This window comes from Somniosus microcephalus, chromosome 22 (assembly GCF_052327205.1).
Source record: "Somniosus microcephalus isolate GS21.2 chromosome 22, FLI_Smic_1.0, whole genome shotgun sequence".
Taxonomy (NCBI): Eukaryota; Metazoa; Chordata; class Chondrichthyes; order Squaliformes; family Somniosidae; genus Somniosus; species Somniosus microcephalus.
Window position 1 is genome coordinate 17,261,258 of NC_141008.1, and position 16,530 is coordinate 17,277,787.

At 49.0% G+C, this 16,530-nt stretch overlaps 1 protein-coding gene across 7 annotated transcripts in view; it reads left to right on the forward strand.

Moving 5' to 3' along the window:
* Nucleotides 1-16,530, forward strand: part of srrm3 (serine/arginine repetitive matrix 3) — a 389,856-nt gene that overhangs the window by 131,781 nt on the left and 241,545 nt on the right. For all 7 annotated transcript variants that reach the window (XM_085964221.1, XM_085964222.1, XM_085964226.1 and 4 more), the window contains exon 3: nt 14,960-15,061. In XM_085964221.1, the coding sequence (XP_085820347.1) occupies nt 14,960-15,061 (102 nt within the window). The remainder of the gene's footprint in view (nt 1-14,959; nt 15,062-16,530) is intronic.

Here is a 16,530-nt window from a genome sequence, read left to right on the forward strand (position 1 = left end):
CAGCGCAGGACGCGAGTCACGAGTCCATGAGTGGTGCCGTCCAGACACTGGCAGATCTGATGCGGGCACATACCAGGGCAGTTCGGGCACTCACTTCTGCCACACTCGCTGTGGCGCGGAAGCATCGCCAGGGCACCCGCCGCCCTGCTGCAGCACAGCGGTCTGGCCTCCACCAGATTGCTGCGCTTGCTGCACTGCCAGCCCGGCCGAGTGCCAGTGTCTCTGGCGAACAGCGCGCGCCTGGCATCAGCCAGCTTGCCCCCATTGGTGCAGCCGACACTGCCACTCCCCCAGCCAAGGTGCGACGAGCTGCTGCTGAGACTGATGCTGGCCAGCCACAGCTGCAGCAGTCAGCAGCCGGCCCCTCCCGGGCCGGGCCTCGTCTAGGCCGACCCCCGAGGGCATCTGCCGTCACGCATTGTGGCCCTCATGAGCCTTCCCCCAGCCTTGCCACACCCACAGGGCCCAGGTTGAGGCGGAGCAGCAGGTCGGGCAGGGGCCGGAGAAGCCTGCATAAGGACTCGCCCTCTCGGCACACCCAGTAGAGTGTGGTGATAGCGGTTTTTTTTATATGGGGGTGTTTGTGTTCTGGGGGGGGCTTATTTTGGTAAGGCCGAAGATGAAGGCATTTTTTGTTTTTATGGGGGTGTTTGTGTTGTGGAGGGGGGGGCTTATTTTTGTAAGGCCGATGATGAAGGCCAATTGGATGGGCAAGTTTTGTTATTCCTCCCCAGGTTGTGGGAGTGACAGATGTTTTTGACTGTTTTTTGGGGGTCTTGTCTGTTTTTGTGTTTCATGTGGGAAGGGCCCTGAGTTTGTAAAATAAAGCTTTTTATTTATTCAGCATGTCCAGGTGTCATGTTTCAAGTGGTTGTTGCGTTAACCGGCTGAGGGCTTGCGGAGCGGCTGCATTCAGGTGCGTTCATTGCCACAGGCCATTCCCTGACAGGGGGCCTAGAAGTGTCGTTCAATAAGCCGCCGGCGGACGGCCCTTGGACCTTGTGGCTCCCTCCTGGGCTGGTACTCCTCCTCCTCCTCCTCCTCCTCCTCATGGTCCTCCTGCTCGTCCTCCTGAGGTGGTGGTGCAACGTCAGGTGGCAGTGCCTGAGTCCTGCGGATAGCCAGGTTGTGCAGCATGCAGCACACGACGACGAACTGGGAGACTCTATCCGGCGAATACTGTAGAGATCCGCCGGAACGATCCAGGCAGCGGAACCGTTGCTTGAGGACGCCAATCGTTTGCTCTATGATGTTCCTTGTGGCTTGATGGCTTTCGTTGTATGCCTCCTCCACTGGGGTCCTGGGCGCGCGGAGCGGGGTCATGAGCCATGTACACAAAGGGTAGCCCTTGTCCCCAATAAGCCATCCCCTTGGTGGAGGCTGTGCCTTGAACATGTCAGCCACAGTAGTCTGGTGCAGGATAAATGCATCGTGGCTGCTTCCTGGAAAGCGGGCATTGACAGCTAGGATGCGCTGCCTGTGGTCACACACCAGCTGTACATTAAGGGAATGGTAGCCCTTCCGGTTGCGGTAATCCTCGGCATTGTCGATAGGTGCCCGCATAGCCACATGCGTGCAGTCAATGGCGCCCTGCACCATGGGGAAGTCCGCGATCCTGGCAAATCCGACTGCACGCTGCTCCTGCCTCTCTAGGGTCATGGGGAAGGAGATGAATTGGTGTCTCCTCGCGAAAAGTGCATCGGTGACCTGCCGGATGCAGCGATGCACGGCGAACTGGGAGATGTTCGCTATGTCCCCAGCAGCGGCTTGGAAGGAGCCGCTTGCATAAAGGTTCAGAGCCACCGTGACCTTCACTTCCACCGAGAGAGACGTCCTGCACATCAGCTGTGGACGAAGATCTCTATGAAGCAGCTGGCAGATCTCTGCAACCACCTCCCTTCTGAAGCGCAGCCTCTTAACACAATGCGCCGCAGTCATGGTGAGATAGGACACCTGCTGCCGGTATTGCCTGATTGGGTAAGGCCTACGTTGCCGACGCCTGATGGCCCCTCTGCGTCTAGGCATGGCTGGCCCTCTCACACAGCGTCTGCGAGCCCTTCGCACATAATGCTGCAACTGAGGGTTGGAACCCCATACAGCCCCCATAATAAACTTGCAAACAGTGAAATCACAATGATTCAAATGTCAAAGCTCTGGCCAGAAGCCAAAAATAGCTCTACTATGTTGTCCCAAATCAGTAAGCTCTGTTCCTTGGTCTCTGTCCAGAAATCCAAAGCAGTAAAGTCATTGCAGCAAAATGGCTGGGCTTTATAGGTCAGTGTAAGTGCCCTTTAATTAGCGCTCCCCGAGGCCCACAGGGCCTCTGTTGCATTCCACTTCACAGTTCTTAACAGCGCCACGCCCACATTGGGCGGGCGCCACTGAATTTCCGGTTTGGGGCGCACAAACAGCGTTGCACGACGAAATGACGTCATAAGCTGCACGCGCAGCTGAGCGGGCGCAAACACTTTGCGCCGGCGCTAAATGTCAACTGAATTTGGGCGTAGGCGCAGATCGGCTTGCGCCCGGGCGCTAAGTGCCTAGCGCTGGAAATATACCCCTCTTATGGCGTTAACGGCTGGCGAACGCAACTGAATTTCTAGGCCTTTGCGTTCTTGGACAGATTTGTGTGCACCTTTGGAAGTGGCTTAGTGAGTTACAATGAATGATAAGACATAACGTTCCCCCCCCTCACCCCCCCCCCCCCCCGCAGTGGTGATGAGTGTGAAAGGAATGGCTTGGACATTATAGGGATGCTTTATGGTGCTGGTGTGGGGTGGTGTCAACCTGGTGCATCCTGTGGCAGCCAGGGTGTACAGTGTTAAGTGAAGCAAATCTGGAAATGGTGAGGCCATCGCTGGCATCCCGGGCTGTAGGAATTAATAAAACGGGGATGGGGTTATTGTCTCTGGCCAGTCAGAAGCCTCTGAGCTGCTCCAGAGTCCCGTGCGGTTTCGAAGTGCTCCCCTATTCCTGGTTCTGACCGCCGGACTTATTCGGTAGCGATGTAGACAGAAAAAAACGAGACTCGTGGTTGGGTGCAAAACAGACCAGTATTTATTGAAACAAAAAGAAACAACTTAAAAATAATCAATACAACACACCTATGCCTGGTACAGCACTTTTGCTTAACACAATACACTTGTTGTCCACTACAGCACTCTTTTGTTTAGTGCAACACTCGTTTACTTAAATACAGCACTTTTAATACAGTACACTCTTACTTAAATACAGCACTTTTAATACAGTACACTCTTACTTAAATACAGCACTTTTAATACAGTACACTCTTACTTAAATACAGCACTTTTAATACAGTACACTTGGGCCTAGAAATTCAGTTGCGTTCGCCAGCCGTTAACGCCATAAGAGGGGTAGATTTCCAGTGCTAGGCGCTTAGCGCCCGGGCGCAGCGCGATCTGCGCCTCGCCCCAACTTCAGTTGACATTTAGCGCCGGCGCAAAGTGTTAGCGCCCGCTCAGCTGCGCGCGCAGCTTATGACGTCATTTCGTCGTGCAACGCTGTTTGTGCGCCCCAAACCGGAAATTCAGTGGCGCCCGCCCAATGTGGGCGTGGCGCTGTTAAGAACTGTGAAGTGGAACGCAGCAGAGGCCCTGCGGGCCTCGGGGAGCGCTAATTAAAGGGCACTTTCACTGAACTATAAAGGCCAGCCATTTTGCTGCAATGACTTTAGTGCTTTGGATTTCTGGACACAGACCAAGGAACAGACCTTACTGATTTGGGACAACATAGGAGAGGTATTTTTGGCTTCTGGCCAGAGCTTGGAAATTTGACTCTTTGTGATTTCACTGTTTGCAAGTTCATTATGGGGGCTGCATGGGGCTCCAATCCTCAGTTCCAGCATTATGTGCGAAGGGCTCGCAGACGCTGTGTGAGAGGGCCAGCCATGCCTAGACGCAGAGGGGCCATCAGGCGTCGGCAACGTAGGCCTTACCCACTCAGGGAATACCGGCAGCAGGTGTCCTATCTCACCATGACTGCCGCGCATTGTGTTAAGAGGCTGCGCTTCAGAAGGGAGGTGGTTGCAGAGATCTGCCGGCTGCTTCACAGAGATCTGCGTCCACAGCTGATGTGCAGGACCTCTCTGTCGGTGGAAGTGAAGGTCACGGCGGCTCTGAACTTTTATGCAAGCGGCTCCTTCCAAGCCGCTGCTGGGGACATAGCGAACATCTCCCAGTTCGCCGTGCATCGCTGCATCCGGCAGGTCACCGATGCCCTTTTCGCAAGGAGACACCAATTCATCTCCTTCCCCATGACCCTAGAGAGGCAGGAGCAGCGTGCAGTCGGATTTGCCAGGATCGCGGACTTCCCCATGGTGCAGGGCGCCATTGACTGCACGCATGTGGCTATGCGGGCACCTATCGACAATGCCGAGGATTACCGCAACCGGAAGGGCTACCATTCCCTTAATGTACAGCTGGTGTGTGACCACAGGCAGCGCATCCTAGCTGTCAATGCCCGCTTTCCAGGAAGCAGCCACGATGCATTTATCCTGCGCCAGACTACTGTGGCTGACATGTTCGAGGCACAGCCTCCACCAAGGGGATGGCTTATTGGGGACAAGGGCTACCCTTTGTGTACATGGCTCATGACCCCGCTCCGCGCGCCCAGGACCCCTGCGGAGGAGGCATACAACGAAAGCCATCAAGCCACAAGGAACATCATAGAGCAAACGATTGGCGTCCTGAAGCAACGGTTCCGCTGCCTGGATCGATCCGGCGGATCTCTACAGTATTCGCCGGATAGAGTCTCCCAGTTCGTCGTCGTTTGCTGCATGCTGCACAACCTGGCTATCCTCAGGACTCAGGCACTGCCACCTCACGTTGGGCCACCACCTCAGGAGGACGAGCACGAGGACCATGAGGAGGAGGAGGAGGAGGATGAGGAGTACCAGCCCAGAAGGGAGCCACAAGGTCCAAGGGCCGTCCGCCGGCGGCTTATTGAACGACACTTCTAGGCCCCCTGTCAGGGAATGGCTTGTGGCAATGAACGCACCTGAATGCAGCCGCTCCGCAAGCCCTCAGCCGGTTAACGCAACAACCACTTGAAACATGACACCTGGACAAGCTGAATAAATAAAAAGCTTTATTTAACAAACTCAGGGCCCTTCCCACATGAAACAGAAAAACAGACAAGACCCCCAAAAAACAGTGAAAAACATATCTCACTCCCACAACCTGGGGAGGAATAACAAAACTTGTCAATCCAATTGGCCTTCATCTTCGGCCTTTCCAAAATAAGCCCCCCCCCTCCAGAACACAAACACCCCCATATAAAAAAAACAGTTGCCCACACCCTCTACTTGGTGTGCCGAGAGGGCGAGTCCTTGTGCAGGCTTCTCCGGCCCCTGCCCGACCTGTTGCTCCGCCTCAACCTGGGCCCTGTGGGTGTTGGAAGGCTGGGGGAAGGCTCCTGAGGGGCACCAAGCGTATCGGCAGATGCCCTTGGGGGTCGGCCTAGACGAGGTCTGGCCCTGGAGGGGCCGGCTGCTGACTGCTGCAGCTGTGGCTGGGCAGCATCAGTCTCTGCAGCAGCTCGTCGCACCTTGGCTGGGGGAGTGGCAGTGGCGGCTGCAGCAATGGGGGCAAGCTGGCTGATGCCAGGCGCTCGCTGGTCGCCAGAGACACAGGCACTCGGCCGGGCTGGCACTGCAGCAAGCGCAGCAATCTGCTGGAGGCCAGACCGCTGTGCTGCAGCAGGGCGGCGGGTGCCCTGTCGATGCTTCCGTGTCACAGCGAGTGTGGCAGAAGTGAGTGCCCGAACTGCCCTGTTCTGTGCCTGCATCAGATCAGCCAGTGTCTGCACGGCACCACTCATGAACTCGCGACTCGCGTCCTGTGCTGCCGCGAGTTGGTCGACACCCCTGGCCTGTGCTGCAACGAGTTGTTCCACACCCCTGGCCTGTGCTGCCGCGAGTTGTTCCACACCCCTGGCCTGTGAGTCCCCGAAAGCGGCCACACTATGAGCCAGGGACTCAATGGCCTGAGGCAACTGTCCCACAACCCCCATGAACTCGTTGTGGCGCCGCTCGGAGGCCGCGGACATTTCATCAAGGAGGCGCACCTCCTGGGCGAGGACCGTCTCCGGACTGGAGGGCGGACTCTCCATCTGGGGAGAATGCCGCCGAGCTGCCCGACCCTTCCCGCGTGCCTGGACGCCACTGGGCCCAGGAGCTGCGCCCCCCTGCAACACTTCCCCCCTCTAGGGTGAAGGCCGCCGTGCTGCCCGACCCTTCTCGCATGCCTGGACGCCACTGGGCCCAGGAGCTGCGCCCCCCTGCAACACTTCCCCCCTCTGGGGTGAAGGCCGCCGTGCTGCCCGACCCTTCCCGCGTGCCTGGACGCCACTGGGCCCAGGAGCTGCGTCCCCCTGCAACACTTCCCCCTGGCTCTCCTCCAGGCAAGACGTGTCCCCTCCATTGCCATCCCCTGGCGCGGATGAGGGGTCGCCCGATGTGCCGCCTTCCTCTTGGCCCTCGACGTCCTCCTCTTCCAAGGGACTGGCACACTCAGCTTCATGGACCTCCTCCTCACCAGCTGAAAGCAGGAAGGCACAAGAGTAGCTTTAGAGTGAGGACAGGGCGTCAGTGAGGGAGGCATGAGTGGTGGCATTATGCGCATTGGTCGGACAGTGGGAAAGGATGTAGATCTGAAGCGCAAGGGGAACGAAAGAGGTCCAAACGGTCATGTCCTTACCATTGGGGCCCAGCACAGGGTCGGCATCTCCAACAGCAACGGGGCCAACCACCCGGCCACGCATGAGTCGAGCCACGCGCTCCTCCAGGTCGCTGAGCTCCTGGAACTGGCCACGGCCTCCCCCGGTGACATTCCGGCTCTTCATATTCTTCGCCAGCTTGGCCTGCAAGAGAAAGGACGGCCTCTAAGTACAGTGTGTTGCCCTGTTGTTGCGTGCACTGCCTCCCATGGTCGAATAGCTTGGCCAGTGTGTAAAGTGCAGAAAGTGCTATTGATGATCATGCCAGTGCCATAGCTGCTGGAGGAGGGCTGGCCATTAGGCCTTTGAGGTCCCTTTGCCCATAATGTGAGGTGCACATGCAAGGATGAGGAGGACACTGGAAAGGGTACTCACCCTGACCATCCGAGTGAGGTCGTTGTACTTCTTGCGGCATTGTTCCGCACTCCTCGGGACATCGCTGGTCGATGACACCCTGTGGGCGATTTCCCTCCAGGCTCTCCTGTACTGCCTCCTGGGAGCCTTCTTGCCACTGTCCGGGCACAAGATCTCTCTTCTCTTTTCAAAAGCCTTAAGCAGCACCCTCAAAGCATGCTCTGAGAAGCGCTGCGCTCGTTCACGGGCCTTCTGCATGGCTTCAGGTGCTATTTGGGTCCACCAGCAGTGTTCAGGCCTAGCTGGAGGGCTCCACTATCCAGGGCGTGGCAGCAGTCAAAGTCGACCCTTCCCCCTTTAAGAGCTGGCCGGCGTCAGGGTGTCTGCTGTCAATCAAAACATGACCGCACCTGCGCTGCGCCCGGCCTCGGCGTTTTCAGTCCGCACCGCCGGCTTAGCGCCTAAAGATAGGAGTGCAACGCCAGTTTCAGCGCTCGCCCAAACTCCTTGGACAAATCTACTGAATTTCGGCGAAGTGGCCTACACTTTCCGGCGGGCGCTAACTTTAGCGCCCGCCCGACTTTAGCGCCCCAAAAGTGGCGCGACTGAATTTCTAGGCCTTGGTGTCTACTACAGCACTCTTCTGCTTAGTAGAACACCCCTTTACTTAAATGTAGCACTTTACTTCTCACAGCACACTTAGTGGCTACTACAGCACTCTTTTGCTTAGTAGAACACTCTTTTACTTAAATGCAGCACTTTACTTCTCACAGTACTTAGTGTCTACTACAGCTCTCTTTGCTCAGTGAAATACTCCTTTACTTAAATGCAGCACTTTTAATACAGTGCACTTGGTGTCTACTACAGCACTCTTCTGCTTAGCAGAACACCCCTTTACTTAAATGCAACAATTTTAATACAGTACACTAAGTGTCTACCACAGCACTCTTCTGCTTAGTACAACACTGTTACTTAATAGGGGAGGAGGAAACGGACACAACGAGGGAAAATTGACTAAAATCACAATTTAACAAAATCCCCCTTAATTCCCACCCCTAAATACCTATCTAAGTTGCCTTGTGGTGGGCCAGAAAAACTATGCTCACCAGTGAAACGCCTGCTCCGTGCCCTTGCGGTCTTAGATTCTTCACCACCCCGAAAATGGAAATACCCCAGTGTTTAAAAGTAACTGCTGGTATTCCACTCCCTTGGGCGGGCTCCTGAGTTGTAGATGGGGCACGGAGGCGAGGCTGCAGAGAGAGAGAGAGAGAGAGAGATGGCTTCTTGAGAAGCTATCTTATACCCCATTTGGGGCCGAAATCTTCCCGCCCAAATCCGGATGTATCTGGGCTGAACAAAAGCAATCCAAACTGTCCCCATTGACTGTGATGGGGTTTGGATGAATTACCCATTTCCCTTATGATGGGTTTTTGAATGTGACCCCATTCATCGTGATGGGTTTGAATAGAGCTGTCTTGGTTTGAAAAAAACATGTCTATTTCCTTAATTGCTGAGTAAACAGCCCTTGGATGTTAGTGTAAACAAAGCCATTGTCCTGTGGTCACTGGAACCGCAATTGATTGGCAATCTCAAGTGGTTAAGCCTTTGTGTCAACATTGTAGGCTTCCTGTAAACAAACATCGATTGTCCTGTGGTGAAACTCCTCGAACTGCCTTTGATTGACAGTTTAAATACTCCATTGCTTCAGGGGCTGGTTTTTTTTTCTAAATCCTTTGTCAGCCATCTTTGATTTTCCTTTTCATATGCACACAGGCTGTGCGGTGTCTTCTGCCACGTGGTCAGACAGCCATCTTTGATTATCCTTTTCACAGCACACACACAGGTTGCCTTTCAAGTCCTTTTTGTCAGCCCGTGCTTTGCAGAGAGACTGTCGGTGATGTTGGTGTTGGGGCTGATTGTGTTGGGATTCAGAGGACCAAGGTGAGATTTTTTCAAGGGCTCGGATAGATGGCAGCTGAAGTTGAGATGACAGAAGCGATCTGTCAGTGGTGAGAGAGCTTGCTCCAGTGAGGTGCCAGTGGATAGAAAGTTTACTCCAAACACTTCCAAACTGCATACAGCTCAAAAGTTTCTTCCAAGTCATGAAGGCTCAAGCTTCTGACATTCGAAAGTGACCAGCTGTGAAATGGAAGCTTTCATACCACTTTTGCAGCTGTCACCTATTCACAGCAATGGGAGACATAGAGAATCCGACCTACTTACCTGACGTGATCGCCGAACGATGTGAACCCTGTTAAAAAGGTGGTAAAATAGAAAAAGGCTGGCAAAATAGTAGTAAACAAGCACTTAACAAGCAGTTAAGTACCTTAAATGCCTCTTAAATGACGCTTGGTGTCGGGTCTGTTCTGAAATCGTAGACCCAACACTCTGGAAACTTACATGGAGGCGGGTTCGCAGCGGGTTCCCAATCCGCTGTCAATCATTTCGATTTTGACAGCGGACTCACCTCCAAACCCGCACTCTGAGCACCGGCAAAATTCTGCCCAGTGTGTTTGATGCCTCTGCGTTGGGTTGACTTTCACTTTGTTTTTGTCTGGCACTAACCCCCCTCCCCTCTTGGCAAAGGGCTGACCAATATGCAAAATTCATCCTGAAGCTTTATGGAGGCTGAAACCAGATGTGTCCCCCATATGCAACCCTCGCCTCCAAGTGAAGCCTTTCCCTTTAATTTTGAGATGCTGGTCAGATTTTTGCACATCTCCCACACCGGCTGGCTTCCTGCAGGAGGACACAGCTACACAGGCAGCTATGAATAATTATTTTTAAATGACTTGACCTTGCGCAAGTGTAGGCAATCAGTTTGCTGCATTGTTGGCGCGCTTCGGCCCAGCAGCTTGACAGAAAAAGCTAAAATTAGCGTGAAATGGAAAAGTGTAGCTGTCCAAATACCTAGAGATCAGGCCGGTCTTCATTTGTGAGTGAAATGTGACATCCACATAGAAGTTGAGATGCAGCAAGGTGTTCACTCACAGAATATAGAGCAGCATCAGGCTCATGGGATCCCATGCATTATCTAGCTTGAAGAGCAGGCTGGCTCCTCACATCTGGAATATGATACTCTTAACAGTTCACAGCGACAGGCTGGCTGTAGACTCATTAGATGAGCACATCACCTAACCATGGTCCTTCACTCAGAGTACCATCCAACTCATAGAGCCAAGGCTGGGTCACCCTGAAATGCAGCCACACTCTTTTGGATAGTGTTACTTCGACAAGAATAACCAAGAAGGAAAGCTTTCTCTCTCTCTCTCTCACCTGATAAATAAACTTCCATATAAAAATGTGCTAGCATGGTAGAAGAAGAAAAAGAAAGAACTTGCATTTATATAACGCCTCTCACCACATCAGGACGTCCCAAAGGGCTTTACAGCCATTTTAAGTCACTGTTGTAATGTAACCGCCAGCGTAATCCCTGAGTGTTTCTTATGGGCCCTTACTAAAAGTAAACTGTGAATGGAACATTTTCACAAAGTCTGACCATTCCACTATTGGTTTTTAAATGGATATTGAATTGAGAGGGATGAAATGTTGCTATCACACTGCAATAAAACGTGGCCATTTACCATCTCCCGGGATTAGTTGCACAATGTATTGTTATACTTTGAAAGCTTCATGCGGCATTGATCCAACAGAAGTTATAGCTTCACGACTCCTGAGCTGGAACTAAGGCGGGTAAATCGCCCGTGATCTAACAGAATGGGGAATAGACTCGAGGGCTGAATGGCCTACTCCGCTTCCTAAATTCGTATCCTATACTTATCCCCCCCTCCCCCAGATCTTTCTAGATCTAACCTCTGAGTCAGAAGGTTGTGGGTGCAGTCCCACTCCAGGGATTTGAGCACAAATCCAATGCTGACACTCCAGTGCAGTACCGAGGGAGGTGCCAACTTTCGGATGAGACGTTAAAGAAAGGCCCCATCTCCCCTCTCAAGTGGATAGAAAAGATTCCATGGCACTATTTGGAGAAGAGCCGGGGAGTTCTCCCCAATGTCCTGCCCAACATTTATCCCCCAATCCACATCACCGAAAAAGAAACAGATTATCTGATTATTATCACATTGCTGTGTGTGGGACCCTGCTGTGTGAAAATTGGCTGTCGCGTTTCCTACATTAAAACAGTGATTACACTTCAAAAATATTTTATTGGCTGTAAAGTGCTTTGGGACATCCTGAGGTTGTGAAAGGCGCTATGTAAATGCCCATCTTTCTTTACAATGCTGTATGGACTTTCACACACAGCTACTACAGTATTTCCATTCTCAAATTCAATTGCTATAAATCTTGCAATTTTTCTTCTCTATTTTTAGCATTATAATACAATTTTAATATTCATATTGATGTTTGATAATACATCGTAACAGAAAAATAAGCCAAAGTCATCCACTAATTTATCTGGAATAATCTCCTTACAATCAGTTGCTATAGAAACTGCCTACTATACTTTAACGACTTGCACTGGTTTTATCTCTGTCTGCCTCGCACTTGACATAGTTTATCACATGTACATCACGCACAGAAATAATAAAAAAGAAATCTGTCCATTTTTCTTTAAATTATTCTCTCCCCCACCCCCACAAGACACATTCCACATTACATCACTGCATAATCAGACCAGTGAACAAGAAGGAGGTCTGTACAAATTGCCACTATATTTTCATTGGCACAGTTATATTTTGTGAACACATTGCAACATAATGCTATGCAGTACTGAAAGACTGCAATCCGGCACAAATGGTTTTACTGCAATCTGTTAAAAATAATAATGAACTGCTGGCATGAACTAAATCGTGGCGTTTCCATGAAATACTCGGTGTTTGTACATTTCCTTATCAGATTTGAAAACCTAGCCAGTGAAGCCACCCGTGTACATTAAATGATGATGAATCCACTGGCCTTTGTTAAGAGTTGAAGAATCCTTCCTATGTAGTGACATACTTTAACCTTTCCGTGATCATTTAATCTTTAGCAAAGTCAGATGACAGCCCCATGAGGCTCAGTGGGATTTATAAAGCTTTGTCTCAATAGATACATAGCCTGCCATAAAAAAAATGAATGGCAAATATATTGGAAAACTGACAATGTGATAATGACAGAGAAAGCAACTGCTGTGCTGAACACCATAGAATCCAAAGGAAGATGGAGTCTGGCTTGAAACCAACTTGCTACATTAGCACAAAGGCTAATTTGGTAAATGAATTTGACGTAAAGAAAAGACACCAAAATCTTACTCTGGCAATATGAGGTGCCACATCAAAAGAACAGCTTGAGTGGTTTTAACCACTTCAGTCGCTTCCCCCAGCCACAGTGCTCATTAAACCCAGTGACAATTGTTGCTGTGCATTGCAGTGACACTACTTAGACACTACTTTAATATATGGGGCCCAGCTGCCGATGAAATTATATTTTCCAATAGATTATAATTTTATCATGAAGAGAAATTGGATACAATCATGTCTCTGTATCATATTCCACAGATTGCTCTTTGCTCTGTGTATCAATACATCACAGATAATGAGCATTTCAGTAAGAATGAACTACTGACCCGTGACGGATCATTTGTGCCACAGCAGCTTCTGGGGGGGAGGGGAAGGGCGGCCGCCATCCCATATTGTAATGGTTACCTCGACGACTGTTGCAGTTCTTTCCGTTGCTTTAACTTCTGTGAGGAGATTTTTTTCTGTGGAATGATCAGACCTTGCGTGTTTGGGAGGGAAAAAAAGGCTCCAAAAGATAAAGAAAAATATAGAGTTATAAATTGGGGAGTGAAGAGGAGCCATCAGCTTGCTTGATGGGCTTAATTTTAATGGTGAGGGGATAAGTGAATGACAAAACCAAGCTCAGCAACTGGTCAGGGAAGCACTTAAACCAATGTCCCAGGGCCTTGAGAGAGAGCGGCATCTTGAAGGAAATGCGGTTGCAGGGATTAACACCAGTGTTGAGACGACAGCTACATTTGAACTGTGATGCCCTGAGGTTGAATGACCACGTTTGAGGTGTGATGCCCTATGGGTGTGTGTTATACCCAAGACTAGTGCAATTCTCACCATTAGTCTGAAACACATTGCAGCCCAAGAACAGTGGTTTCTCCACCACTATAATACAACAACTTTACTGAGCGACCTGACTGACACAGTAACAATATTCTGCCGCTCACTAACGAGATAGACCTCACAGATATCATTTACATTGTTAGTTACCTACCATTTTAATTCATTTATATTTTCCCTCCCCGAATCCCCTTATCCTTGGTTCACATCACAAAATATTCTTTATTCTTTTGTGCCTCTCATTGTGGATTTGCTGTATTCTCTATGAATTCATTTATTTGCTTGTCTTTCCCTCCTCCCTCCTTTTTCCTGGTTATTGACTTGATTATAAAAGAGAGTTTATTCTCCCACATGGATTGTAGTTCTTGCTGCTGCTGTAGTTGGTGCCACAGGAGGGAGGTTCCATTAATTCTCCAGTGACCAATACCTTGAATGGCCGGTCATTCGTCATGTGTTGTTTTGTTATTCATTCTCGGGATGTGGGCATCGCTGGCATGGGCATGTCATTTATTGCCCATCCGTTGTTGCCCTGAGGTTTGCCACTTCAGAGGGCAGTTAAGAATCAACCCAACAATCCGACAGCTTCATGGTCACTTTTACTGATACCGGCTTCTTATTTCCAGATTTTTCAACTGAATTCAAATTCTCAAACTGCCGTGGTCAAATTTGAACTCATATTCTCTGGATTATTAGTCCAGTGACATAACCACTACACGACCGTGTTCTAGGCCTGACTGCCTAAATCAGACACAATGTCCAAGCTTAGCATTAAAGTGTTCGAAAAACAGCTCAGGCGTAAATAATCAGTCCCCCAAAATTACACTTAGAAATTCAGCCCAAACAACAAGATTAGCTCCAAATTTTTATTTGCTTGTTCAATCTGTATAAAATGCTGAAAAATGTATTTAAATGTTTTTTTCCCTGTTGCTTATGCCTCACTGTTGTGAGTTGTTAGTTTTCTTCCCGCTTGTTATCATGGTAACATTCTGGGTGTTATAGTTCCATAAGGACAGGGTAAAGTTACAAGTCCCATGATGTATCTCCTGCCCACACACAGAATTAGTGAACAGGGGTTGGAAATCCCTGGTCCATGATGCTAAAACCTGTGTTGTAAATGACTTGCATCAGACGCAGCTCATAATCTTTTATTAGTGCAAAATATATTACTGTATACCGTATTTATTGTTATTTATGCAAGGTATAGCCTAGTTAAGCTTGAAAGCTTGTTTTCAATTTGCACGGCCCAAGAGGCCAGTTTTAGCACCATACAGAAAACAAAACAAATACAGCGCAGATTAACATATCATATTAGTACCAGGAATTCAATCCAAAAAAGCAACTTTTATTAAAGGCAAGGGAATAGTATCTTACTTTTAAAATAAAGTAAGTAAACTACTGAAATTATTTCTAGCACAGTTCTTTATTTCTTTGGTGTGTCATACAAGCAGCTAAATTGAGAAACTCTTTTCAGAAGGTCACAAGATGGTTTTGACAGAGTAAGGCAACCTGGCCCATTTTAGTTCATCCATCCAGAAATTAATGACCCTAAAGTTCCCCACATTGCAGCATCCAATTGGTTCTTAAATGATTCTAGGTTTTTTGCCTCCATGCTCTATTTCAGAGCCCATTCCATGTGTTGATCACTCCTGGCGTGAAGAAGAACTTCCTAATCTCAGTCCTACATTTTATTGCTTTGAACCTGTGTACCCTTCTCCTCTTATTGTGAAGTAATCTTCTAGATTTCCCTTTTCCATGCTGTTTACTATCTTGTATACCCATTAGATCTCCTGTTGCTGTTTCAGGTATACTCAGGAAGAAATTTGCCAGAAAGTTGGGACCTTTCGGCAAATGCTGATGGAAAAGGAAGGCGTATTGACCAAGGAGGATCCACATGGACGTCACGCGTGAGTGCACGCTGCTTTGTTAAATTGACCAGCGTTTCTTTAAATGATTACAGACTGGAATGTACCCCCATTGATTGCGAGTAGGTTTGTATTCCCTTGAGTATAGAAGATTAAGGGGTGATCGCATTGAGCTATTTATGATGATTAAAGGAGTTGATAGGGTAGATACAGAGAAACTATTTCTTCTGGTGGAAGAGTCCAGAATAAGCAGGCATAATAAAATTAGAGCCAGGCCATTCAGGGGTGAAGCACTTCTTCACACAAAGGGCATTGGAAATCTGGAACTCCCCCCCAAAAATCTGTTGAGGCTAGGTCAATTGTAAAATTAAGAAGTGAGCTTGGTAGATTTTTCTTAGGCAAGGGTATTATGGTTTATGGAATCAAGGCAGGTAAAGTTAAGACACAGATCAGCCATGATCTAATTGAATGGCGGGACAGGCTCAAGGGGCTGAATGGCCTGAGTGGAGGGAAACTTTCAAGCCTTTTATGCCATAATTTTCAACGCACATATTTCTCATTGAGAACTAGTAAGAAACGACTCAGCACTCCGCAGTTTACTGGTTATTCCCGACAGTACAAGCTGCCATTTATTTCCAGTAACGCTGGGAGATTATTCTTGCACACTTTACTGGGGCAGGCTTCAGCAATGATAAGCAGAACCTCTTCAACCACAATCCCCCTTTCTCAATTACACTTCTCCCTTTCACACCAAATACTAAAGATATAGTGAGGATTTATCTCCTCGTGCTTGCGTTGTGCAGTGCTGGTGATTGAAAGGTTAATTAAGAGGCCTTTCATGCTTTTAATTGCATTTAACAAGTTGATTTATGAATACTTGATGTACATTTACTTATTAATGAGATTATTTGTATATTTGGAGTTTCTTGTATTGAATGGCAGTGCAATTATATAACGTGAAATACAATACGCAATTTATGTATATAACCAATATATAAATTGTCTACGTCCAATGATTAAATCCAGGTTTATATTCATGTAATTAGAGAGTCATAATGCAGTATTTAAAAGGTAAAGCTAACATAAAAGGTAATCCAAAAGTCTTCTATAGGCATATAAATAGTAAGCGGGTAGTAAGAGGAGGGGTGGGGCTGATTAGGGACCAAAAAGGAGACCTACGCATGGAGGCAGAGGGTATGGCTGAGGTGCTAATTGAGTACTTTGCATCTGTCTTCACCAAGGAAGAAGATGCTGCCATAGACATAGTGAAGGAGGAGGTAGAGGAAATACTGGATGGGATAAAAATTGACAAAGACGAGGTACTAGAAAGGCTGGCTGTACTTAAAGTAGATAAGTCACCAGGACCAGATGGGATGCATCCTAGGACGCTAAGGGAAATGAAGGAAGAAATCGCAGAGGTACTGGCCATAATCTTCTGATCCTCCTTAGAAATGGGGGTGGTGCCAGAGGACTGGAAAATTGGAAATGTTACACCCTTGTTCAAAAAAGGG